Source organism: Aethalodelphis obliquidens, unplaced genomic scaffold, assembly GCF_003676395.1.
Source record: "Aethalodelphis obliquidens isolate GAN/ISIS:26980383/991018 unplaced genomic scaffold, ASM367639v1 scaffold15, whole genome shotgun sequence".
NCBI lineage: Eukaryota > Metazoa > Chordata > Mammalia > Artiodactyla > Delphinidae > Aethalodelphis > Aethalodelphis obliquidens.
In genome coordinates, this window is record NW_020837959.1 from 3,449,576 (window position 1) to 3,470,462 (window position 20,887).

Genomic DNA, 20,887 nt, shown 5'->3' on the forward strand with positions numbered 1-20,887 from the left:
CAAGATTAATTTGGTAGTCTTAGCCGACTAGTACTGTTCTGTGAATAATCTTCATATTTAAAGGGAAATCACAAATTGAGAGTAAGAAATAATAAAATCCAGAATCCTCACCACATCCAATATCAATGTATATCTGCTGAAACATAGGTAACGCTATAGCGACCCTCAAGTCACAGACTATATATTGAACATGCTGATCAATGAGCAGTGGATTTTTTAATGTGTATATTTTAATGAGAATTTAGTACGCCTTTGTCCTTGAAATCTTCTGAGATAGCTGTATTTATTTAAGAACCTTCCCATTAATACATATTAGTCCTAATGTTTTCCAAGTAACCTCTAAAAGGGGCCGTTTTCAGGAATTTGGTGACGTCTGTTTGGACAACAAAGAAATCCTCAAGAGGTTTCATTCAAAGACCGGCATATGTGTAAAGACTCCTGGATGCAGTTTTGCTCCCAATGGCCTGCCCTGCCCAACGTCATTACTGGAGACAAGAATACTAACAAAGTTTTCCACTGACAAGATGCCAAGAAGATCTATCATTTTTAGATGATCAAACAGCCCTGAAACACTACTCCTTAAAGATGACTAAGGCCAGGAGTCAAGATGGTTACCATAGAGACGCTTTATCAAATAATCCACAAAACAAGTGAAGAAAACAGGAGGAACTGCCGAGCTGAAACACATCATCAAATTGTTTCTAGAGAGACATGGGCTTCTCAACGGACTGAAGTGCTTTAGATATTCTTGAACTGTCTTCTTCCCAGATTTATACATTTTTTATACTTCCTGGTGATTAAAAGGCCATAGATGCCTTCAGTGCAGAGAGAATGCATTTGCGTCTCTATGCACGAGGGATGATTTGATTAATTTATCCAGGGCTGTGCGTATGGGCAGAGGGGGCTTGAATCCCTTAAAATCAGTCAGTCAAATCCTTGAAGTAAAATCATCGCGCTAAAAGGAAATGTTTTAATGATAGTTTAACCTCTGGGTGACACGGGATTATGAAGCATCTTTAAGAGCGAGCCTAGTTAAGTCTCTATTGTGGGAATCACCGTAATCGTCCATCACACCTACCTGCTGGGCTCCTCTTGACTGTGAAGGTAACAGTTCACCGTATTCACCAAAAAGCTGAACAGACGACTGTACAGGGACTTGGCCAGGAGGTCCCGGTAAAATTCAGCCATCTCCACGGTGTGTCGCCGTGTGATCATCTCTCCTGGGAGAGCAGGAAGGGGAGGAGGCGTAAGCACAAGACTTTCCCTCGTTCAGAAGCCACCAAGCTGTGTCCTCCTAGTTATCCCTCCACATCCACGCGCAACAGAAGATGTTCAAACACATATTATGACTCTAATAAACAAAGCCTCTGCCGGTGATTACGAAAACACATTTCTCTAAAGTGAGTGCCGTGCACACTTCGATCTTGTTTGCTGCAAATGTTGACCACAGCTTTTGATCACAGCCTGGAGGGGCAGGCTGCATCATCTCCCTTCAGTGAGGGAACCGACTCTGTGCAGGGCCCTCTTAACAAGCTTTCTGATGACGTCTCACTGCATTGGATACGGAGTCCTCTTCAAGGACTGGAAAATTAGTTATATTTTCAATATTTTCAAAGAAGTGATCCTGCTAACCAAAGTGGGGGTCAGGAGGTTGAGAGGAAGATCGGGCCTTAAGGTAGAAATTTCTATGTTATTCTCAAAGAGCTGGTGATTGAAATCTTGAGTGATAACCTTTTGAGTGGCGAATAGACTAGAGAAGAAACCAAGAAAAAGATAAGTAAAGATGATTTGGGATTGAGGCTAGGCCAGCACTTATGCTGGAGAGTTGAGAGGGAGTGAGCATCTAGTTCACATTCTATGGCTTCGGCCAACCTGGGTACCACTGCAACTCAACCCACAGGGAGTCCGGTAATAGGATGCTGACCATGGGAAATGAGGACTTAGTGAGCTGTCAATCAACAGAGGCACAGGTAAAGGAGAACCGCCTCTGAGGCAAGCTGAGATCAAACAAACAAATGAACAAAAAAGCACCAGCAGGTCGTGAAGAGTCAAGCGGCCATGAGTTCAATGCCGCTGAGACGGAACCTCACGAAGTGGCGGTGAAAGCAGGTGTCACTTGTGATGTTATAGGATGGAGGTCTCTAGAGCCAACGTGACGGTGGGGTTCTCACCCACATGGCTGGGGAGTAAGGAGGGAGGCCTGGATATATTAAATTACAGATATTAATGGGGAGTTCAATGTTTCTTTAAAAAGTCATGAGGGGGCCGGGAGAGGGATGGGTTGGGAGTTTGGGGTTAGCAGATGCAAGTTATTACATATAGGATGGATAAACAACGAGGTCCTACTGTAGAGCACAGGGAACTATATTCAATGTCCTGGGATAAACCATAATGGAAAAGAATATGAAAAAGAATATATATATAGGTATAACTGAATCACTTTGCTGTACAGCAGAAATTAACACAACAGTGTAAACCAACTCTGCTTCAATTAAAAAAAAAAAAAAAAAGCCGTGAGGAAGAATAATGCCTTTGGAGAACTTCAAGAAAGTGTATTTCCTGATGCAAGGTCACTGGCGGGAAAACGGCTGAGGATGAAGCATAAAAGTGAGGTTTGGCCCCAATAATAAAGGCCTCTCAGGACCTCCGAAAGGGATGATATTTACTCTAAAGGAGTGGGCGCATCCTTTCAAGGCTGTCATCCATGGATGAAAATCATATTTGCATCTCAGAAAGCTTATTCCTGAAGCAGTGCGGAAGGAAGGTAGAGTGAGATAAGGCCAGGTGGAAGACTGATCAGATTCTCTTGCCATCATCTGAGAAAGACAGTTTAAGGGAGTGGGGATGAAAGTGAAGGGACGAGAGTGAGAGTGGGAAGTATTTATGGGGTAGAACTGGCTTGTGGCTGATCTACTCAGTGGAGAAGGAGGAGGACGAAGTGCCAGGAACGGCTTTTGGGTAACTCAGTGGATAATGGGGAGATCCATAAAGCTTGGGAACGTGGAAGGGGAACTCTAGGGATGAGGCAGAATTTACAAGGCACATGCCAAAGTGTCTGCAAGTAGGGCCACTGGGAACAGAGGTAAGAATAGCAGTGATTTTGAGAATAAACAATATCAGATGGACGCTGAGTCCTCAAAATTACAATGAAGAGGCAGCTTGGTGAGGCGATGACTTGTAGTGGATGAGTGAAGAGCATTTAGGAAAGGCACCCTCTTGCCACTGAGTGGAGATCCTACAGCACAGAGATTCATCTCGGGAGTCAGATGGCATTAGAGTCTGATTCCAAGCATGCCATTTACTGGTGATTTCATGTCCAAAGTTATCTAGCCTCTTTGAATCTCAGTTTTCTCATTCATTAAAATGGAAATAGTTAAGCCCACCCCTCAGCAATTTGGAAGAACTAAAAATTCCAGCATTTATAGCACCTGCCACAATGCCCTCCAGTTCGTAAGTGCCCAGTAAATGGCAGCTCTTATCCTGACTGACGAGGAAGAGGGAAAAGGATGCCCTTCCCAGCCTGGCACCGCACGCACAAACGCATCCCATGTTCCAACTGAATAAATCCTCTCGGATTGATGACTTTATTTGTCTAAAATGAGTCACTAGCTGAAAAAGGTGACCAGCTCATCAGAATGGCCTCTCAGCAGTGTAAAGATTTTCACAGAGGTGAAAGGCAAAGTACAGAGAAACTTACCCTTAAAATATTGGATATCAGTTGTTAAAGCAGATGCCAGTTCATCCGTTGATACTTGCAACATTCCAGCCACTAAACGAAAGCATAAAGTTAATACGTATTTTTGACAGCAAGAACATGGCATTTTATAATTGAGGAGTTTGTATAGACCCATTAGAAAATGTGTGCCTTAAAGAAACCAAACTACCACTGCAATTGGCAAATTCAGCTAGAGAAACAGTGGCTTAGAGGAATGGAAACGTTAATGAGTTCTCAGGGCTCCTGCATTAAATCACTGCAGGATTCTTTCCCTCCTGCCCTCACAAATGGCCCTGAATGCTTTTTCCCAATTCCTGGTTAAATTACTTCGATATGAGGCAAAGATAATGCTGGTCACGACAACCTGCGGCTTTAAGGCGTTTTGAAAAAACCTGGGAGTGACTGACAAGGTAATTTCAAGGGAGAGAGAGGTTTGTGACAAAGTCTTTAAAGGGAAGTAACTCTGTTCTGTTTAAATGTTCAGCTAATAACATGCTCCCCAAATATACGGGATGGCACGGGGCGGGGCGGAGAATACTTAGAACGATATAAATAAACCCAATTATGTGCCGAAGCACCACCGCTGTTACTGTGACACAAACGTACATCTTATTCATTCACATAACCAGAAAGAAGAAAGAAGAAGAAAGAGGATACAGTTCTTTTTTTCCCCTCCGCCGCCCTCACTGAATCCCACTCCAGCAAAAAAGGGTTGATTCCACCTGACTTTTCTGTACTGTGTCGCCATCCACTGGCCAGTCTGCAAAGCTGCACATCGATGAGGTTACTGCTAGATCTGTCCCACTGACCTTGTTCCAGAAGCTGGAGGTCAGACACAAAGGCGGAGTCGGCCTCGGTCAGAGCAGTGAACCGGATGTCTCCAAGGTGTAACGTGGCCGCTAGAATCACACACACGTTCTCCACCTCCTACACGGTTGAGAAATAGAGGAGATGAGCGGCGCTGCTCAGAAGATTCAATGACCGGTCCTTTGAAAAACCTCCAAGTAGGTTTAAGAAATGATGTGCGTGCTATGGGGGGGCTGTGATTTTTCAGACCCAGAATGTCCCGTTAGAGAACTACCAATCTCTAGCTCAAAAGCAAAATCGGAAAACGCAGTGTTCCTTCTGCAGCCGACTTTTCTGTTCCTTAAACGAGCGACATTGAGGACGTGACGTGTTCTGATATAAATGAATAGTTTCTGGATAAGTATCAGGATGAAGCACGAATGGTTGTGTAACCATGGTCTGACTGGCTGGACATCACTTATAGGGTCGGACTTCACACGTGTCCCCCCAGGGCTGGCAGAACTGTTACCGGAGGCTTAGCCGACTTCAGGGTCACGTGGCTGCTTCCCCAGAGAGCATCAGAGTCCATCCCTTAGTTCTCTGTTTTGAAATAAACTGCTATTATGCTTACAGAAGTTTTCATTTCTGCTAGAAAATTAATGGAGGTCTGATGAAAACATCCATGGCGAAATAAACAAAATGCTAATTTTTAAAAGTATTTTAAGGAAAACTCAGAAAAAAAATGGACGTTAGCAGGAAGGATGAGAGTGTTTGCTGAAAGAATATTCGAGAACCTGGAACGCTGCATAAAGAAAGAAATTAGACCTCAGATTTGGCTTTGGACAGTCAGTCGGGGGTAAGAATAAAAAGTCAAGGAAAAGCTGTAAGTTAAAAGGTACTTCCCCGGAATCACAACTATTTAGTGTTATGCTATCAATAGTAAAAGTGGTTGAGTCTCATTTAGGGCAACTGACACAACCTTTTAAATTCCCAGTTTCCGCATTTGTCATTTGGGAAGAAAAGCTCCTGTCTGTGGAAGTTTTTCTAAGAACAACTCTCATTTACTTTATAAATACACAGTTGACACAATATGGTCATTGGGACTTCTATGAATTTCCTCCAGAACTTTTAGTTTTCAGGACAAGGTAGTTTTATGACCTTAAAATGAGAGCATTGAAAAGGATAATCTGTTTTCAGGTATAACACTCTATGTTTGTGGCATTACTTAGAAATGTTTTTGGTAACCTGCACATCACAAACTAGTGTCTCTAATTGTATTTACTTGTGCTTGTCTGAGTAACATTTTCCGAGCATCTTAAGCTACTTGACACCTCCCTCTCCCCCTTTTTTTAAAAAATAAATCCAGTAACTCCTCTTTAAATGTCCCAGTGCCCTAGGAGAGAGGTACTTCTGGATACAGACAGCAAGACTTCGCTGTGTCCTCAAGTATCATCCAGTTCAGTGAAGTAGGCAGAGCTATGAAAAGTAGCCCGAACATGGATTACAGCGTGGTGATGCCACGACAGAGGCAGGTGGAGATAAGCTGCTCAGGGGGCAGGGGCAGGGGCTGCTTCTCTGTGTCCGCGATGGAAGACGGGCGGAGGCTCCTTTGTGGTCAGCTCTCCTAGGACCACAGTCATAAGCTTTGATTCAAGGGTCTTGCCAGCCCAGAAGTACCTTCCTCCCAATCTTATGGGACATGATATTTTCCTCCTGTGTGGGCCAAGTTGTCACCGTCCCAGTCACCCCAAAGGATCCAGATGAAGTGATTACCTTCACATCGTTTGCTTAACTGCACACAGTTCTTTCACCAAAAAACTTAAATTCCCTACTCGCTGCCTTAGGTGGAAGGTATAATCTGCTTGCCCTGCCTCTGAGGATCCATCGTGGAGTTTTAAAGCCCCGTTTCCAAGCAACTGATCTTTTGGTGGAATGGTTCCTTACCCAAGTCTATACCCCAGTTTCCCATAAGGAAGCAGAGGTTTCAGACACTTAGGAAGGGAAAAACAATAAGAAAAGAGCACAACAGTAGCAAGTGCGAAGACAGAGAAGTACAAACGGGTAGGCGTTTGGGAAAGACAGTAACACAGAGATTGGATGAGCAGAGCAACAAAGAACGAAGCACCATATGATCGCACGTGCCTAGAATCCCATCCAGTCTCTGAATGGGTGAGGCCGGGGTGAAGGCCCCAAGCTAATTCATTTAGGGTGAGTTCTCACCCTTCTTACCCTTTCCTTTTCGCCACCTTCGCACCCCTTCCACCCACTCCCTGCCCCATGAGCCACGTGGACAAGGGAAAAGACAAAGACCCAAATCAATCAACTTCCTGGTTTAAGGGAAAAAAAAAAAACATATTTAGATCTGTGACTAAAACTGGGTTCCCGAGCTACGGGCATACCAAAGTTGCCCCCACGCGATCTTACACTGATCGCTAACGAGGAATTGGCTGTAATTCAGATTGACGCCACGTTGAATGAGGGGACACAGAGAGGATGTGTGAAGGAAAGAGACTGGTGGGAATTTGAGAGGTCTCGGGCTTAGGTCATTTCCTATCTCTTATTCTCTAGCCCTGCGCCGTTCAATTCAGGAGCCACGAACCACACAAGACTGTTTCAATTTCAAGGAATCAGAGCTAAGAAAAATTAAAACTCCATCTCCCCGGTCCCACGTGGCCAGTGGCTGCCATATCGTACGGCACAGACCTGGGGCATTTCCAGAATCACAGACGTTTCCACCGCACAGCAGTGGGTTTAAACCCTTTCAGTAGTACTTTTCAGCTTTGTAATGCTGGCAGGTGTTTGGTAATTCTTTAAGAATGAAAAAACTAAATCATGTTGTTGAAGAAGAGAGTTTAATAAGGTGATCAGATTACTTGTCAAAGTGATTCTTGGCAGTAAACGGTCACCAGGATCTGCCAGTCTTCTCTTGAGTCAAAGCAAAGTTCTTTGATGTGTTTTGCTCACATGGTTCCAATGGGCAAAGGTCTCCACCACCTCCTTGAAGACGGCAGTCCATCCTCTGCCTGTCTCCAGGGCACCTGTGCCCTGAGCGTACCCTTGTTTATGTCTATCCCGCCCTAGCATGCAAACTCCAGGAGCACAGAAGTGTTTTGAATGAATGATTTTTATAAATTAGTAGAGGGCTGATTTTCTCAGTGTAATATTTATGGCATGACTCACCAAGTTACTGAAGCCAATTACATTCAGGGCTTGTTTCCAAACAGCGAATTTCTCCCTGTTCAGAGAATGCTCTGCTGTTGATACTTCTTCTCGAAGGGTCTTGCTCAAATACCTGTGAGGGGGAAAAGCACAGAGCTTTATGGCTAGGTGCGTGGTCAAACCCCAGTGGTTAAAAGTCACTTCAACCATATTTGGTCTCCAGGGTAATGGAAATCACCTGGACATTGTGTCCCCATGTGTTTATAAGGCTTTGGTCCATACTAGCACATGATGTTTCCGGAAGGAAGAAAAGTTCTTGCTGTACCAGAACGTATTCACACAGTCTTACTTAGTTCTCCCTTGAGCTGCACCCTTTCCCGGAGAAGGTCACAAGTGTTTTGTGTATTTCATATAGAAATTCAGCAGGTTCTATTGTATGCTTTGTAATTAATATCTGTAGTCAGGATTTTAAATTTAGAGCCACTTGTTCTTTCTTTTTGTCAATATCTTTTAATTACGAAATGGTTGATGAATGCATTGATTTATTCCTTTCATTCAATAAACGCAAAGGAATCACGTACCAAATACACAATACTAGCAGCTGAGGATAGAAGGATCAGGAAGTCATCGTGGAGTCTCAAGAGCAAAGATAGTGTGTCCGTGGGCAGACGCAAGGGAAGGCACAGCTGTGACGCAGCGTGGAAGCAGGATAACAGAGATGAACTTGGCCTGATTTTGAGAGTGTAGGAAGGGGACAAGGAGGAAAGCTAGGGGCGGGGAGGAGGCTTCGGTTCCAAGAGTGACACCTGAGTAAGGTTTTCCCAAGCAAATCCAAGACTCAAGGGTGTCCCTGGAATAATTAGCAACACCTACAAAGGCACAGAGGCTGGAGCACGCGTGATGTACGTGGGGAACTCGCGTAGGTCAGCCAAATCCGAGCCTCTAGTGAGAGCGGCCGTGGGTGATGAGGTCGGACAAGTAGCCAGAGTTGTGTGTATCTTGCAGAAGAGTTTCCATGATGTCTTGGAAGGGATGGGCTGTCCCGAAGTTCTTGAAACAAAGAACAGGTATGAGCAGATTGGAGTTTCAGAGAGAATATTCTCGTAGCCCAGGGAGATTCCCTGGAAAGAGATGAGGCAACTGAAGAAGCCAGTGGACCCAGTGAGAGACCAGCAGGGAAGAGAGGCAGAGGAGATGGAGAGGCAGATGGCTGGGAGGAGGGGCCTGGCTGGTCACAGGGGAGGAGAAAAGAGAGGCGTCAAGAACGCTTTGCAAGATTCCGTCTGGGGAAGCGGGGTGTATGGGGGCCTCATTCATCCAGAGAGGCGTCCCAAGAGGAGGAGTGTGGTTTTGAGAAAGGTTGTATTTTACCATAGTCGTGTTCACTTTGAACAGCTTGCTGAAGTTCAAGCGGTGTTCCAAGAAATAATTGGCTATACGGATCTGAAATTCAGAAAAGACTAGAAAATAAGGTCTGGAAGTCATCAACATGCAGATGACTAAACCATGGAAGTGGATGAGCTCCCCAGAAAGGAGACGCTAACATTTTAGGGATGAAGAAAGAATTAACAGCAAGGAGACCATAGGAGCGAGGGACAGGATGGTGTGGGCTAGAAGCACACTCCGTCGGTGTGGATGTGGGGTCTGGGAGGACTTCTTTGTCCTTGACCGTGGCTGGGAGGGGTCTAATGAAACAGCCCCGTGGAATAGGCGGGGACTGCGAAGACTTCAGGAGCTTATAAGCTGAGGCAGAAGCACATGAAGACTGGAAAAAACTTTAAAAGAAACGGAGAAGGAAGTTGCAGAGGAAGGAAGAGGGTTTGGACTCGGAGCACAGTGGAGGGACACTGCCTTCTCCACATTTGGGTCAGGGGACTAATATGGTCCAATGGCCAGAAGCATCTCAGGGAGTGGGGGAACCACTGCTTGTGGCTTCGGTTTTTTAGGAGAGAAAGTAGTTGAGGTTTAGATGACGAGGCAAGGTGGCCTTGAGGAAGGTCATGAGAATCTAGGACACTGGCTGTGGAGAAGGGACATCACTGCCAAGCAGGGGGACACAGGAGGTTTAGCTGATGCAGCCGAGGACCAAGGGGGAGCTGAGGACCAGCTCCTGGGGGCTTCCTCTTTCCCCAGAGGATGAGTGAGCTGGGGTTTGGGGCCATGGAACAAAAGGTAAAGGTCAAGGGCAACCACATTAGCAAGGGGTTGGGTTAGGATGGTCAGAGCCATCTTGCCTAAAATTCACAAAATTCTAGTGACTAAAACGTCTTAATGACAAGCAGTTCTAATGACTCTTAATTTTTCTTGTTCTCACAGCAGTTTTCCATCCATCTTCCTGGTGTCATCTTTTCTTTCCCACTTGTTGATCACAACATAGGTTAGAATTCCATTCAGAGTGGCCACTTGACATCTTGCAAAGAATAATTAGCTCCTGGTAACATTACAAAGTCAAATATGCAAAACACCATGGTTCCTTTTCACATTCTTAAAGTTAATCAATTAACAAGCTCCACCTATGGGGAACTCAAATATTTCTTTAAACCTCAGCATATGGTGGGAATTTACAGCAGCTCTGACCTGCTCCCGTGGAGCAGTGTGAATGTAACAGTAAAATTCTGGGCAGAAGGAGCAACGGGAAGTTAATCTGGGCAATTTAGACAGGGCTATTAAGTCTGTAATGGCTCAGGAGAAACCCAATCAAACTAGGGGATTTTAGAGGGCAGTTGGCCTGATGGCAGGAATGATGCTTTAAGATTCACTGTATTTTCCTCTGTAATCAGAAAACTTGTTGGTATGAGGATGATCCAAAAACACAGATCTCAATGTCTCCTATGCAAATTTTACATTTCTCCCACTATTCAATAATGTGTAGGTTGATTTCACTAGAAATATAGGTCTTACTGATCAGCAAAACTGTATCTTAAAGTGGGAAAATTAGTACCAGAAAAAACCAGAAGTTTACTTTCTGGAGATGAAAAGTGCTTGTTTTCCCTCTGAAATAAATCACCTAATAGTGAAACCACACACAGGACAAAGTAATCCTAGAAAAATAGGCCTAGTAAAATATTACAACCAAGAATCTGAGACAGAGGTGAGTTCTATTTGACCCTTTCTGATGACATTTTAGACTTTTATCTTAGTATCTATAAAATGGAGTAAAAACAGATTAAAAGTGAAGTAAAATCTCCATTTCTAGTTCATGAGGATTTTCTGATAATTAAATAAGGATGTGCTTTCTATATTCAGGTTGCAATGTGCGTGCAGAATTAGAGCACTTCCTGGAAAAAATGTATCCTGCATATGTGGGGAGCGTTAGTCAATGTGCTCTGTCATTAACAAATCTCTTAATCAGATAAATAACTAAGCCAAATGAAATAAGGAACATTTTGAGAAATTATAACACATGCTATTAACAATGTAGAATTGTTTAAACTATAAAATACGCTTGTCTGTTCTGAGATAAAAGGAGTAAATAGAAGAAAAAGTTCATAGCTCTCACTCTTTGATTATTTTTTCCCATTGTGAATCACTCGAAGGTTTACAGTCACATGTGCATTGCCACGTTTTTAACACTTGAAAATTGGTAAGAATGACTGTGGGCCATGGTTTATAGACATCCCTGTAGACTAGCCATGCTCCGCTGATGTTTCCCCCCTAACCTCAACAAAGTGGTCGAAACCCACCGAGGTGAATCTGTACCAGTGTTTCATCTGACAGTTTCCAACTATGTCACCTATTAATTAATGGTTCCACAATTCCCAGTATTCAAATCTTAGAACTCAATATTCAATGTCTTTTATGTTACCTTTTATGTCTCAAAATCATACACTGATAGCTCAAACAATCTGTTTTTTTTCTTTATCATCTCCTTTTAACTCACACATAACTCGGAACAGTAACGTTTGGCCACGTATAGATAATCTCTCAGTGTCCAGAGCCAGAAACATCAGAGACTTAGCATTTGTGGAACCAAGAATCGTTGCTGTTTTGTTTTCAAAAGATTTGACACATCAAGGGAATGCCTCAGATGTTGTTTCCACCATGGAGTAGAAGACTATAACAAACAGGCTGTAGCATGTTAAAAATCATAGACGGATTAATGCTGTTTGACTAATTCTACTCAAAGGGAAAGGTGGTGAGAACTGAGAATGTGTCAAACACTCCACTGGATGTTTTAGAAGCACGTCCCAGTTAATGGTCACGTGGATCCTGAAAAGCAGAGCTATCATTGTGCCCATTTAAGCTACAAGGGAACTGAAGCTTGTTTAAGATTTCCAAGCCGGGAATTGGCCAAGGGACACACGCTCCATCCTGACCCCTCTGGGTCTCTCAGCTCAGTCACAAGTCTCCCGCAGAGGGATGGGAGGAGGAAGAAAATTGCATAGCATCACAAGGCATCTTCCTCAAGTTAAAATTTTGCTTAAAAATGCAGGGGGAAGGTAAATAACAAGTGGAATTATTATTATACATGGATGTGTTTTAAATAGAATGCAGTTTCATGAGGTTTTAAGATCTCATAGGATATTTTATGATTAAGTTATTCTCTTCTGACTCAATTCTATACTTGCACTAGAGGCATGAAACAGAGTAGCTTGTAACCAAGCAGGACCCTATGGGGGCCTTCCTGGGACAGACTCCCTTCCACCACCCCGGAATGTCCTCCACCTGCCTCTTGTTCATGGAAAACTTTAGCTTCCTAGGTCTTCCCTGAGTTCCAAAGAAAAAACATAATCAGAGAAGTGAGAAAATGCAGAAGCAAAGGAAAACAGTCAAGTAAGACAAAATAATAATAGTTTAACCATTAAACAAAGTCAAGGACCTTTAGCTTCTCCTCAAGGGCTAGAGACGCTATTCTGAGCCGCGTTCTTTGAGCTGCTTTGCAGATATGGAAACCCCCCCACAAACGGAGAAAATTAACTAGATGCTGCCTACAAACACATAGACCCCAGACTGGCTGGGACCAGAGGGTTGATGATGTTGATGCCCAGTCACCTCACCACCAACCAATCAGAAGAGTGTCCATGAGCTGATCACCCTGCAACCCTCTCTCTCACCTTGTCTTCAAAAACTTTCCCTGAAAGCCAACGGGGAGTTTGGGTCTTTTGAGCATGAGCTGCCTGGACTCCTTGCTTTGGGCCTGCAATAAATGCTGCCCTTGACTTCACCACGACATCGTGGTGCAGACTGGCTTCACTGTGTGTAGGCAAGCGGACGCAACTTGGGTTCGGTAACAACTCAGCAAAGCTTCTGAGAAATGCTTCCAAGCACGTGCTGCGTCTCTGGGCAGGCTCTCTGTCACCATGGAGGGGCCTCCAGGAGAAGCGGGTGGGTGCGTGGTTGAAGCATCTTTGACATTACAGTGGAATTTTGCGATGGTCGGTTCAGTCACACTCCTGCGACTTGAGGAACTTAGTTAGTAGCTCTAGAAAAGCCTTTTTTGTTCGTTTGTTTGCTTTTGATAGGTTCCTTGGGTCTCCCCCCAACTTTTTTTTTTTTTTTACAAAACCTGAAGGTGATTTATTTTGAACAACTAAGTTTATAAATCTCATTTTTAAAGATCACTATGAGAAAAGCACACCTGCACCAAATATACAAATAACTTTGTTTTCACTTACATAAAAAAACAGCAAACCAGACGAACATATATTACAATTGAACAGTGCAAAATTCTACTTGGGCTTTGAATAAGAAAAGGTTATCACTACAGTTAAATTTATTTAAAATAAGTCAGTAACAACAACTGATGACTTGTGCTATTTCTAGTCAACTGTCCCATTGTTCCAACTTGTTGATTTTCATGACAACAAACAGCATTCCAGGAATACATCTTCTAAGGTGGGTCAAATTTACAGTCAAAATCATGTGTGTGTCTGTGGTATATATGCCTGTGAGTGTGTGATTGAAGGTGTTGGCGGGGGGGCACGCGTGTGTTGATACTTACGCTTTGTGGCAAAGGAAAACAGATCCTGGAATAAAGTTCTTCTGTGTAGAGGGGCAACTTAAAAACGCTAACTCCCCAGCATAAGGCACCCTTCGGACAAGAGGACTGGGAATTATTCAAGGTGGCAGTGATTTGATCTGAATATCACATACCAACAATGACCTTTTGCAAAAAAACAAAATTTCAAGGGCCTGGGTCCCCCTCCAGGCACCCATACCCTCCTCTCTCACAGCCGAGCCGGACATATTAAAACTGCAAATTTGCAATTGGTGGATGACTAAGTCTGGAGATGTAATGCACAGCACAGTGATTGCAGTCAACAAGGGCGTACTATAAACATCAAAGTTCTAAGACACTAGATCTTAACAGTTGTTCCCACAAAAAAAGAAACGATAATTATGAGAGGTGATGGAGGTGTTAGCGCTAGAGTGACATCACGTCTCGATATATGAAAGTATCAAACCAACACCTTGTACACCTTAAACCTACACAATGTTATATGTCAATTGTATCTCCAAAATTAACTGATTACTTGAAGAATAAATGAACAAACAAAAACAGCTGCCCTGCCTGTGCTCACCAGGCGCCCTTGTTAGGCCGACAGGAACTGACTCTTGTGGGGCTGCATGTGTGCCTAGGACACATGGGGAATGAAGGTTCAAATAGAAATTAAAAAAAAAAAAAAAGAAAAGAAATAAAAAAGCTCACTACCTCAAACCATGTGCCGGGCCCATTCACGGGGTCTGGGCTCACAGACCACAAACACTATCTGTTGCTGGTGTTTGATCTGCCGCATAAACACAAAAGAACAATGTCTTCTCCACCACGGGCAAAGCTGCCTTCTACTCGGGGAAGTTTAATATGTAAACAGAAACCAGATAAGGCAAAACCAAGCAGTTGGCATCAACAAAGGCAGCCCTGTTTACTAGTTTATGAAGGAAGATGGTAACCTGCTGCTTCCTGCACCCCGACCCCACCTTTCTCCTCAAAGGAAATTCTTTTCTTTATTGTTTTGAAACTATCTGGAAAGTATTAACTAATTTTAAATCCCCCCTCCATGGAATATGAATAAGATTTCTTATTAACCACAGGTTCAGATCTATAAATCTCCCCCAATGAAAATGTTAATATATTAGCCGCAAACTGTTTTGTTTGGAGAGAGGAAAGCCTGCCAGTGGTCTTCAGGAAAAGAACAGAATCCATTTAATAAATTACGCATTCAGAGCGACTTCGGGTCTTGTGACATTCCCGGAATAGTTTGTCCATATTTTTCTAATCAGTTGGAATATTTCTTCAAAACATCTGGCGGAACAAATTCTAAACTCTTACCATCTTTCCTGGTAAGAATGCCTCTGTGCTTCTGATGAACTCACTTAGTTCTTGAAAACAAAGGTGGAGACATCAGAACAGAGCGGCTGCCTCCCGCCCAAAGGGCCCAGGACACGTGCTAGGGGGCCAACCCCAGGCAGCACCCTGCTCTCAGCCTTGTGTCCGGCAGGGGCCCCTCCTGCCAAAGGAAGGGGCGTCTTTTCCTTCTTGCAGAGACACAGAGAACCAGCAGTGATTACATGAGTGAATCAGTGAAACGCGGAGAAAGAGAAGTTTTTGCTCAGAGCAGGTGGCTGGGCCTGGCCTTCACGTACCCGTTTAACTGGCCAAGGCCTGGGGGCTGCATCTGCCGGGTGGAGGAGGGGCGTTCTGTATTCCTCCCCGAGTCCAGCTCACCCCAGGCCAGCTCTGGCTCTGTGTGGGAGGAGGGGCAGCAGGTATGTCCATATAAATAGGCCTTGGTCAAGGCTGAACAGGCGCAGAAATCCTGCTCAGGGGAAATCTCACCAAAGGGCCTTGTGTATAAGATCACATCCATGGCACCCGTGATGGGGGATAAACCCAAAGGTAACCCTGTGTCTTAAATACTGAGCGAGGTAGACACCTGCACCGAAACGTCTGTAATCTGTAAATGTTCCAGAAGATGACATTCCCACACGTGACCATTTAGGGACAGTTACTACGGATGCATGGTTTCCGGCTTCTCCTGGGACCCGCCGCGGACTCGCATGGGTGTCCGTGCAGCGCTACCTATGTGAAAACTCCACGCTGCGTGTAACCTACCAACATATCAAGTAAGCTTTTTCAAGTTGGCAGGTCTAAAGGCAATTTTCATTTCCTCTCAAGGGAATTACTTCTATTACCCACCCTATTCTGCCCTCCTTCCTTCCAGTCTCACTGATCAGGATAACCACCATGTCCACATTCTCCTTCCTCCCTTGCTGGGTGGAAATCTGACTACCAGGGTTGACGTTTCATTCACAGTGAATCTGACAGACGCACCTTCCTCCAGGATCCCCACAGCCTCCAGCATCTGGAGATCAGCTCAGCTCACCTCCCCCCACTCCCCAGGGTTGGTGGGAGGCGGCTGCAGGGTCTCCATTCCCACCCATTCTAATCATCACCCAAGCACTGCAGGAGCCTCCGTCTCCAATCTGACGTCCAATCCACTTTCCTCCATGCAGTCAAGGTGGAAATTTAGTGAACTCTCTTCCCAAATCAAAATGCGTAAATGGCTTCCAGTTGCCTTTGCAATACTAGCTCCCTAGTGGAATCCACGCCCTTCTCCAGCTGCCGGTCTTGACAAAGTCACCCTCGTTCCCTCTGAGCTCTCGCCGCACAGAACTTCCTTCCCTCCTTCGTACAGATCCCGCTCTCATCCACCTCTGTGTCCTCACTCCCCCTGTGCTCCTCACTCGGAACATAATCCGCACACATCCGAAACCCAGGACGAGTCCTGTTTTTCTTCACACGCCACTGGCTCTGGGGAGTCTTGGAGGCTGGATGTCCTTCCTATGAGCTCTGCAGAACTCTGCACCTCCTTCACAGCAGTGCTTCATCAGACCCTATTAAAACTGCCCAGATCGGTATTCCCACTAAAAAGGCAAGGCCGATCTTCACATCCCACCCATAGGGAGCAGGCCAAGGAGCTGTCCATCTGGATTGGAGGGAATGAGTGTACACGTGTGCTCTCCATCAGATCGATCTTCCCAAAGTTTACTTACTGCCGTCATGTCAACCCTCTGCTTGTATGTATTTCACCTGCATAATAAATCCTACTTGTTCTCCACAACTCCCCGTAACACAGCTCTACCCCATCAGACTATGCTTATTCTGTTGCACTTCCTGTGCTGCACCTTCCTCTCCCACTGCAGCTGGCCACCATATAACTCGACACTGACCCACCGCCTGTGCTTTGCCACAACCTACCAGGATTCTCTTCCTGCCAGACCCCTGTGCCAAGGCCAGACCAGGCCACACACCTGAAACAAAACCCTCTCTGTTTTAGCCATACTCTCTGCCTTGTTTATGTGTCAACCTGGCGGGGCCACAGGGTGTCCACATATTTTATTATTATTTACCATTATTATTCTGGGTGTGTCTGGAACGGTGTTGCTGGATGAAATTAACACTTGAATTGCGGACCTGAGTCAAGCAGACTGCTCTCTACTTTGATAGTTCTCATCCAGTCGGAGCAAGAAGGCTGACCTTCCACAAGTAAGAGGGGACCCCTCACCTGACTGTCTGAAGCCAGGACGTTGTCTTTTCCTGTTTACAGACTCAAACTGAAACGTCAGCTCTTCCTGGGTCTTGAGCCTGACTGCTTCTGGATTGGAACGTATACTATCAGCTCTGCTGGGGCTCCAGCTCACCCACTGCAGCTTTTGGGACTTCTCAGCCCCATAATTGTGGGAAATCAATTAGATACACACACACGTATATATATGTATGTCTATATAAACACACACACACACACATATACACACACACACACATATATATACACACATAGAGATTTGTTCTTCCCCACTTATTCACACATTCACACACTTAAATATTTAATAGTTCTCATTTAACATATACAACTTAAATGTCAATAATTTGACTCTTTTTCGATAGAGATCATGTCAACCATGTTCCTGACATAGATTTTCCTTTTTTTTAAAAAATAAATTTATTTGTTTATTTTTGGCTGCGTTGGGTCTTTGTCGCTGTGCGCAGGCTTTCTCTAGTTGTGGCGAGCAGGGGCTACTCTTCGTTGCGGTGTGCGGGCTTCTCATTGCGGTGGCTTCTCTTGTTGTGGAGCACGGGCTCTAGGCTCACAGGCTTCAGTAGTTGTGGCCCACGGGCTCAGCAGTTGTGGCTCGCGGGCTCTAGAGCGCAGGCTCAGTAGTTGTGGCGCACGGGCTTGGTTGCTCGTGGCATGTGGGATCTTCCCGGACCAGGGCTTGAACCCATGTCCCCTGCATTGGCAGTCGGATTCTTAACCACTGCGCCACCAGGGAAGTCCCCTGATACACATTCTTACAAAACCTAAATCAGTAGTGAACACAAACTTTACTCTTTTTCTTTGACCAAAGGTTGGCAAAAGTAAGAGAAAAGTCGATGCTATGAAATTCAATCATTCTTTTGCCAAAATAAAACCAAAACAAACAAAACCCCAGAAATACTACAATGAGGAATTTCTTTGGGAAATGTGCTAGCGAAAAAAAGCTTAGTATAAGAAACAAACATGCAAATATGTGACCAGAGGTGATAAACCTGCCTTAAATTCTGTAAGGAGTGGCAGGAGGGAAGTATGAGAAAAAGGAGGGGAGGGGAGGAGTGAGGAAATAGTAAAACATTTTTAAAGAGAAAAATAAATTGTTCACTTAATTAGTTTGATGGCCTTTCTGGATAATGTAATTAGACAAATAGCAAACTTAACCTTTCTGGAAAAAACTGCATGTCCACAAGCATGAAGGGAGACACAAATCCCATGTACAAAAGCTCACAGCCCTGGCATCACGATAGCATCCAAAGATTACGCTAGAATGTCTCTGTCATATTAGTAAGAAACACCAGCATCTCCATTTTAGCAAACTGGGATTTTTTTAAAGAAGTTAAAATGAGTAAAATAAAAATATACTACGTCCATAATTTTAAAAAGATTTTTAAAATAAAATTCAGGAAAATGTCAACCACAACACCTTATTAAAATGCAGGTAATATCTAGTAAAGTAATCCTGTCCAAGGCTAAGTATGCAACTAGATGATTTCAGAAATGGAATATTAGAACTGGTTATTTCAGGAGAGATTCATAAATGAAACTAAATATCCCAATTTTTTGGATAAATATCAATTCTCATTGAAAAGCCAAATAAAATTGATTGTTAGCACACACAAAAATACTCCTTTACTCATAATTGACCCTGATGACGTCAAGAAAAAAGGGATGGAAAATGTGGCTTCTGCTCCAGGACCTGCTATTCTATTGTACCTCTTTTTGCTATTTTTGAATATTTTCTAGAAAAATATGTCTGTTGGACCTGTCCTTGTGATTATAAATGTGCTACATATTTTTGATAAAATTATATATTATATAAAAATATAGTTCACATATAATATTACAACACAGAATTTAAAAAATCAGAGCCAAGATAATCTAAAGGAAAAATGACTGGAATTAAGCCATTCGCACTCAAAGTGAGCCCTTTGCTGATCCTCAGTTCCCGTTCTAAACTTCTCTGAACTACGCCAATATTTCCACCTGTATGCTAAATCTGAACTACTTATTAATAAAAACAAAACACTACTCATGAAGTAACTGAGTTCAACTAAGCGTTCAGATAAGTCCAAATAAGTGACCCCTATGAGCTCACCAGTGTTGCATTGTGCTTTTAGGTCAAAATCCTTCTACATAGAAAAATAACATGTACAGAAAAGGCCCAGGCACGTTGCCTGTCATTTTATCTTTACATTTACAAATTAACGGAAAGTCTAACGTTCTGAAAACATTATTGTTGAAGGTCAGAATGTTGTGCTCCACATGTAACAGTCTAATTGTGAGATGATAATATGAGAAATCCAAAAAGTTACACAAGAATATTAAAAAACAACCAGTTACATAGACAGGTACAGAATCAGTAAAAAAATGTTCAAAACTAGTTTTTCCAAAGATGGATTCTGGAATCTTCAAGACCAGTAGTCATGACTATTTTGGTCTTAATATGTTCATCCTTCTGGTGGAATAATTAACATTCTGTTTTAACTTTTCCCTCCAGTACTGAGGAAATGAAATGATATAGTGACCTACCAGAAATCAGGTCCCTCTTTCACTATTACTGTTTTGTCATTCTTTGTAGAAATAAATTTATAGTTTTCTAAACCAATTCCACTCTTGAAAATGTTAATAAGTAACATTTTAAGGACAAATATGATGGAGCTCAGATGCATCTTCACTGTCAAATTTATTTTCAATTTTCAAATGTACAAAACCGTACACTTCCTTAGAAATGAATTGAAATGGATATTTGGTACTGCGGATTATTTAAACAGGATAGAAATCCCTCTGATAGCTTCTTTCTGCCCGATCTGCTGCTTCTAATAACTTTAGTGTTTATATTTCAGGTATTAAACGCTTCAAAGAGTTAAGCCTAAATCTTAAATTTTATGAAAATAAAAGCTTCTAAAATTAAGAAGATTAAAATCAGTAGCTGTTCACTTCTCATTTGTTAGAAGACATACAACTTAAAATTGGGGGGGCGGGGCAAGAATTAAATTACACAAATTAACTAAAACCGCAGTTGTCATGATTTTTAAAAATGAGAGGGATCATGGCCGATTTCCCCGATGTGATGAATTTCGGAACGTTTTATTTGTTAATGAGGTAGGATGGCCTCTTTCTCACTTTCTTTCTTTTTTCAGCTCCTCTCCCAGAATGATGTTCCTGTCCTAAGCACCGTGGTAACAGAGGAGAAAGAAGTCCAAAGGAGGCACAGCACAAAGAAGAAAACATCTAGCCGTAGGTTTTATCTCTTCTGTGCTTTGTTTTTATTCCTCTGGCTTCGAACCTTAATCAGCTGATTTTGCTACCAGCTCTAAATCTCCTTCTCACTTCCCACTGATCTCCCTTTTCAGATAAGAGATCTCTTCCTGCTGAAATTGAAAATCTTCCACTAAATGGAATCAATCACACGTTATCAGCCAAAGAGAAATCAAGATCCATTTGGAAAGGTCAGATACGGCAGGACGTTTAAAATGTTGATGACACTACATTAAACAACGGTACTGCGTCTAGATGATGATCTAGATCAGGAAATTGCTCTAAGGTTTAATGATATGCTACTATTTTGCATTTCAGCAACCACTGTATATTATGATGTGATCCCAGTAAATAATATTCTTGTAGTTACAGCAGAAATTTAAAGGCAACATTTTATCAACCATAATTTAATTTACCCAGCGTCCGATGCTAA

The 20,887-nt window shown here is 43.2% G+C and overlaps 1 protein-coding gene and 1 long non-coding RNA gene across 2 annotated transcripts in view; one reads left to right on the plus strand and one right to left on the minus strand.

Moving 5' to 3' along the window:
* MYO16 (myosin XVI) overlaps positions 1–20,887 on the minus strand; it is a 401,447-nt gene that overhangs the window by 190,271 nt on the left and 190,289 nt on the right. Inside the window, exons 16-19 of the mRNA XM_027115848.1 lie at positions 7,682–7,793; positions 4,525–4,642; positions 3,698–3,769; positions 1,079–1,220 (exon numbers count right to left, since the gene is read on the minus strand). Coding sequence (XP_026971649.1) covers positions 1,079–1,220; positions 3,698–3,769; positions 4,525–4,642; positions 7,682–7,793 — 444 coding nt within the window. The remainder of the gene's footprint in view (positions 1–1,078; positions 1,221–3,697; positions 3,770–4,524; positions 4,643–7,681; positions 7,794–20,887) is intronic.
* Positions 1–20,887, plus strand: part of LOC113625360 (uncharacterized) — a 38,323-nt gene that overhangs the window by 15,618 nt on the left and 1,818 nt on the right. The window contains exons 2-3 of the long non-coding RNA XR_003434635.1: positions 20,337–20,433; positions 20,550–20,696. This is a non-coding gene — a long non-coding RNA (uncharacterized LOC113625360). The remainder of the gene's footprint in view (positions 1–20,336; positions 20,434–20,549; positions 20,697–20,887) is intronic.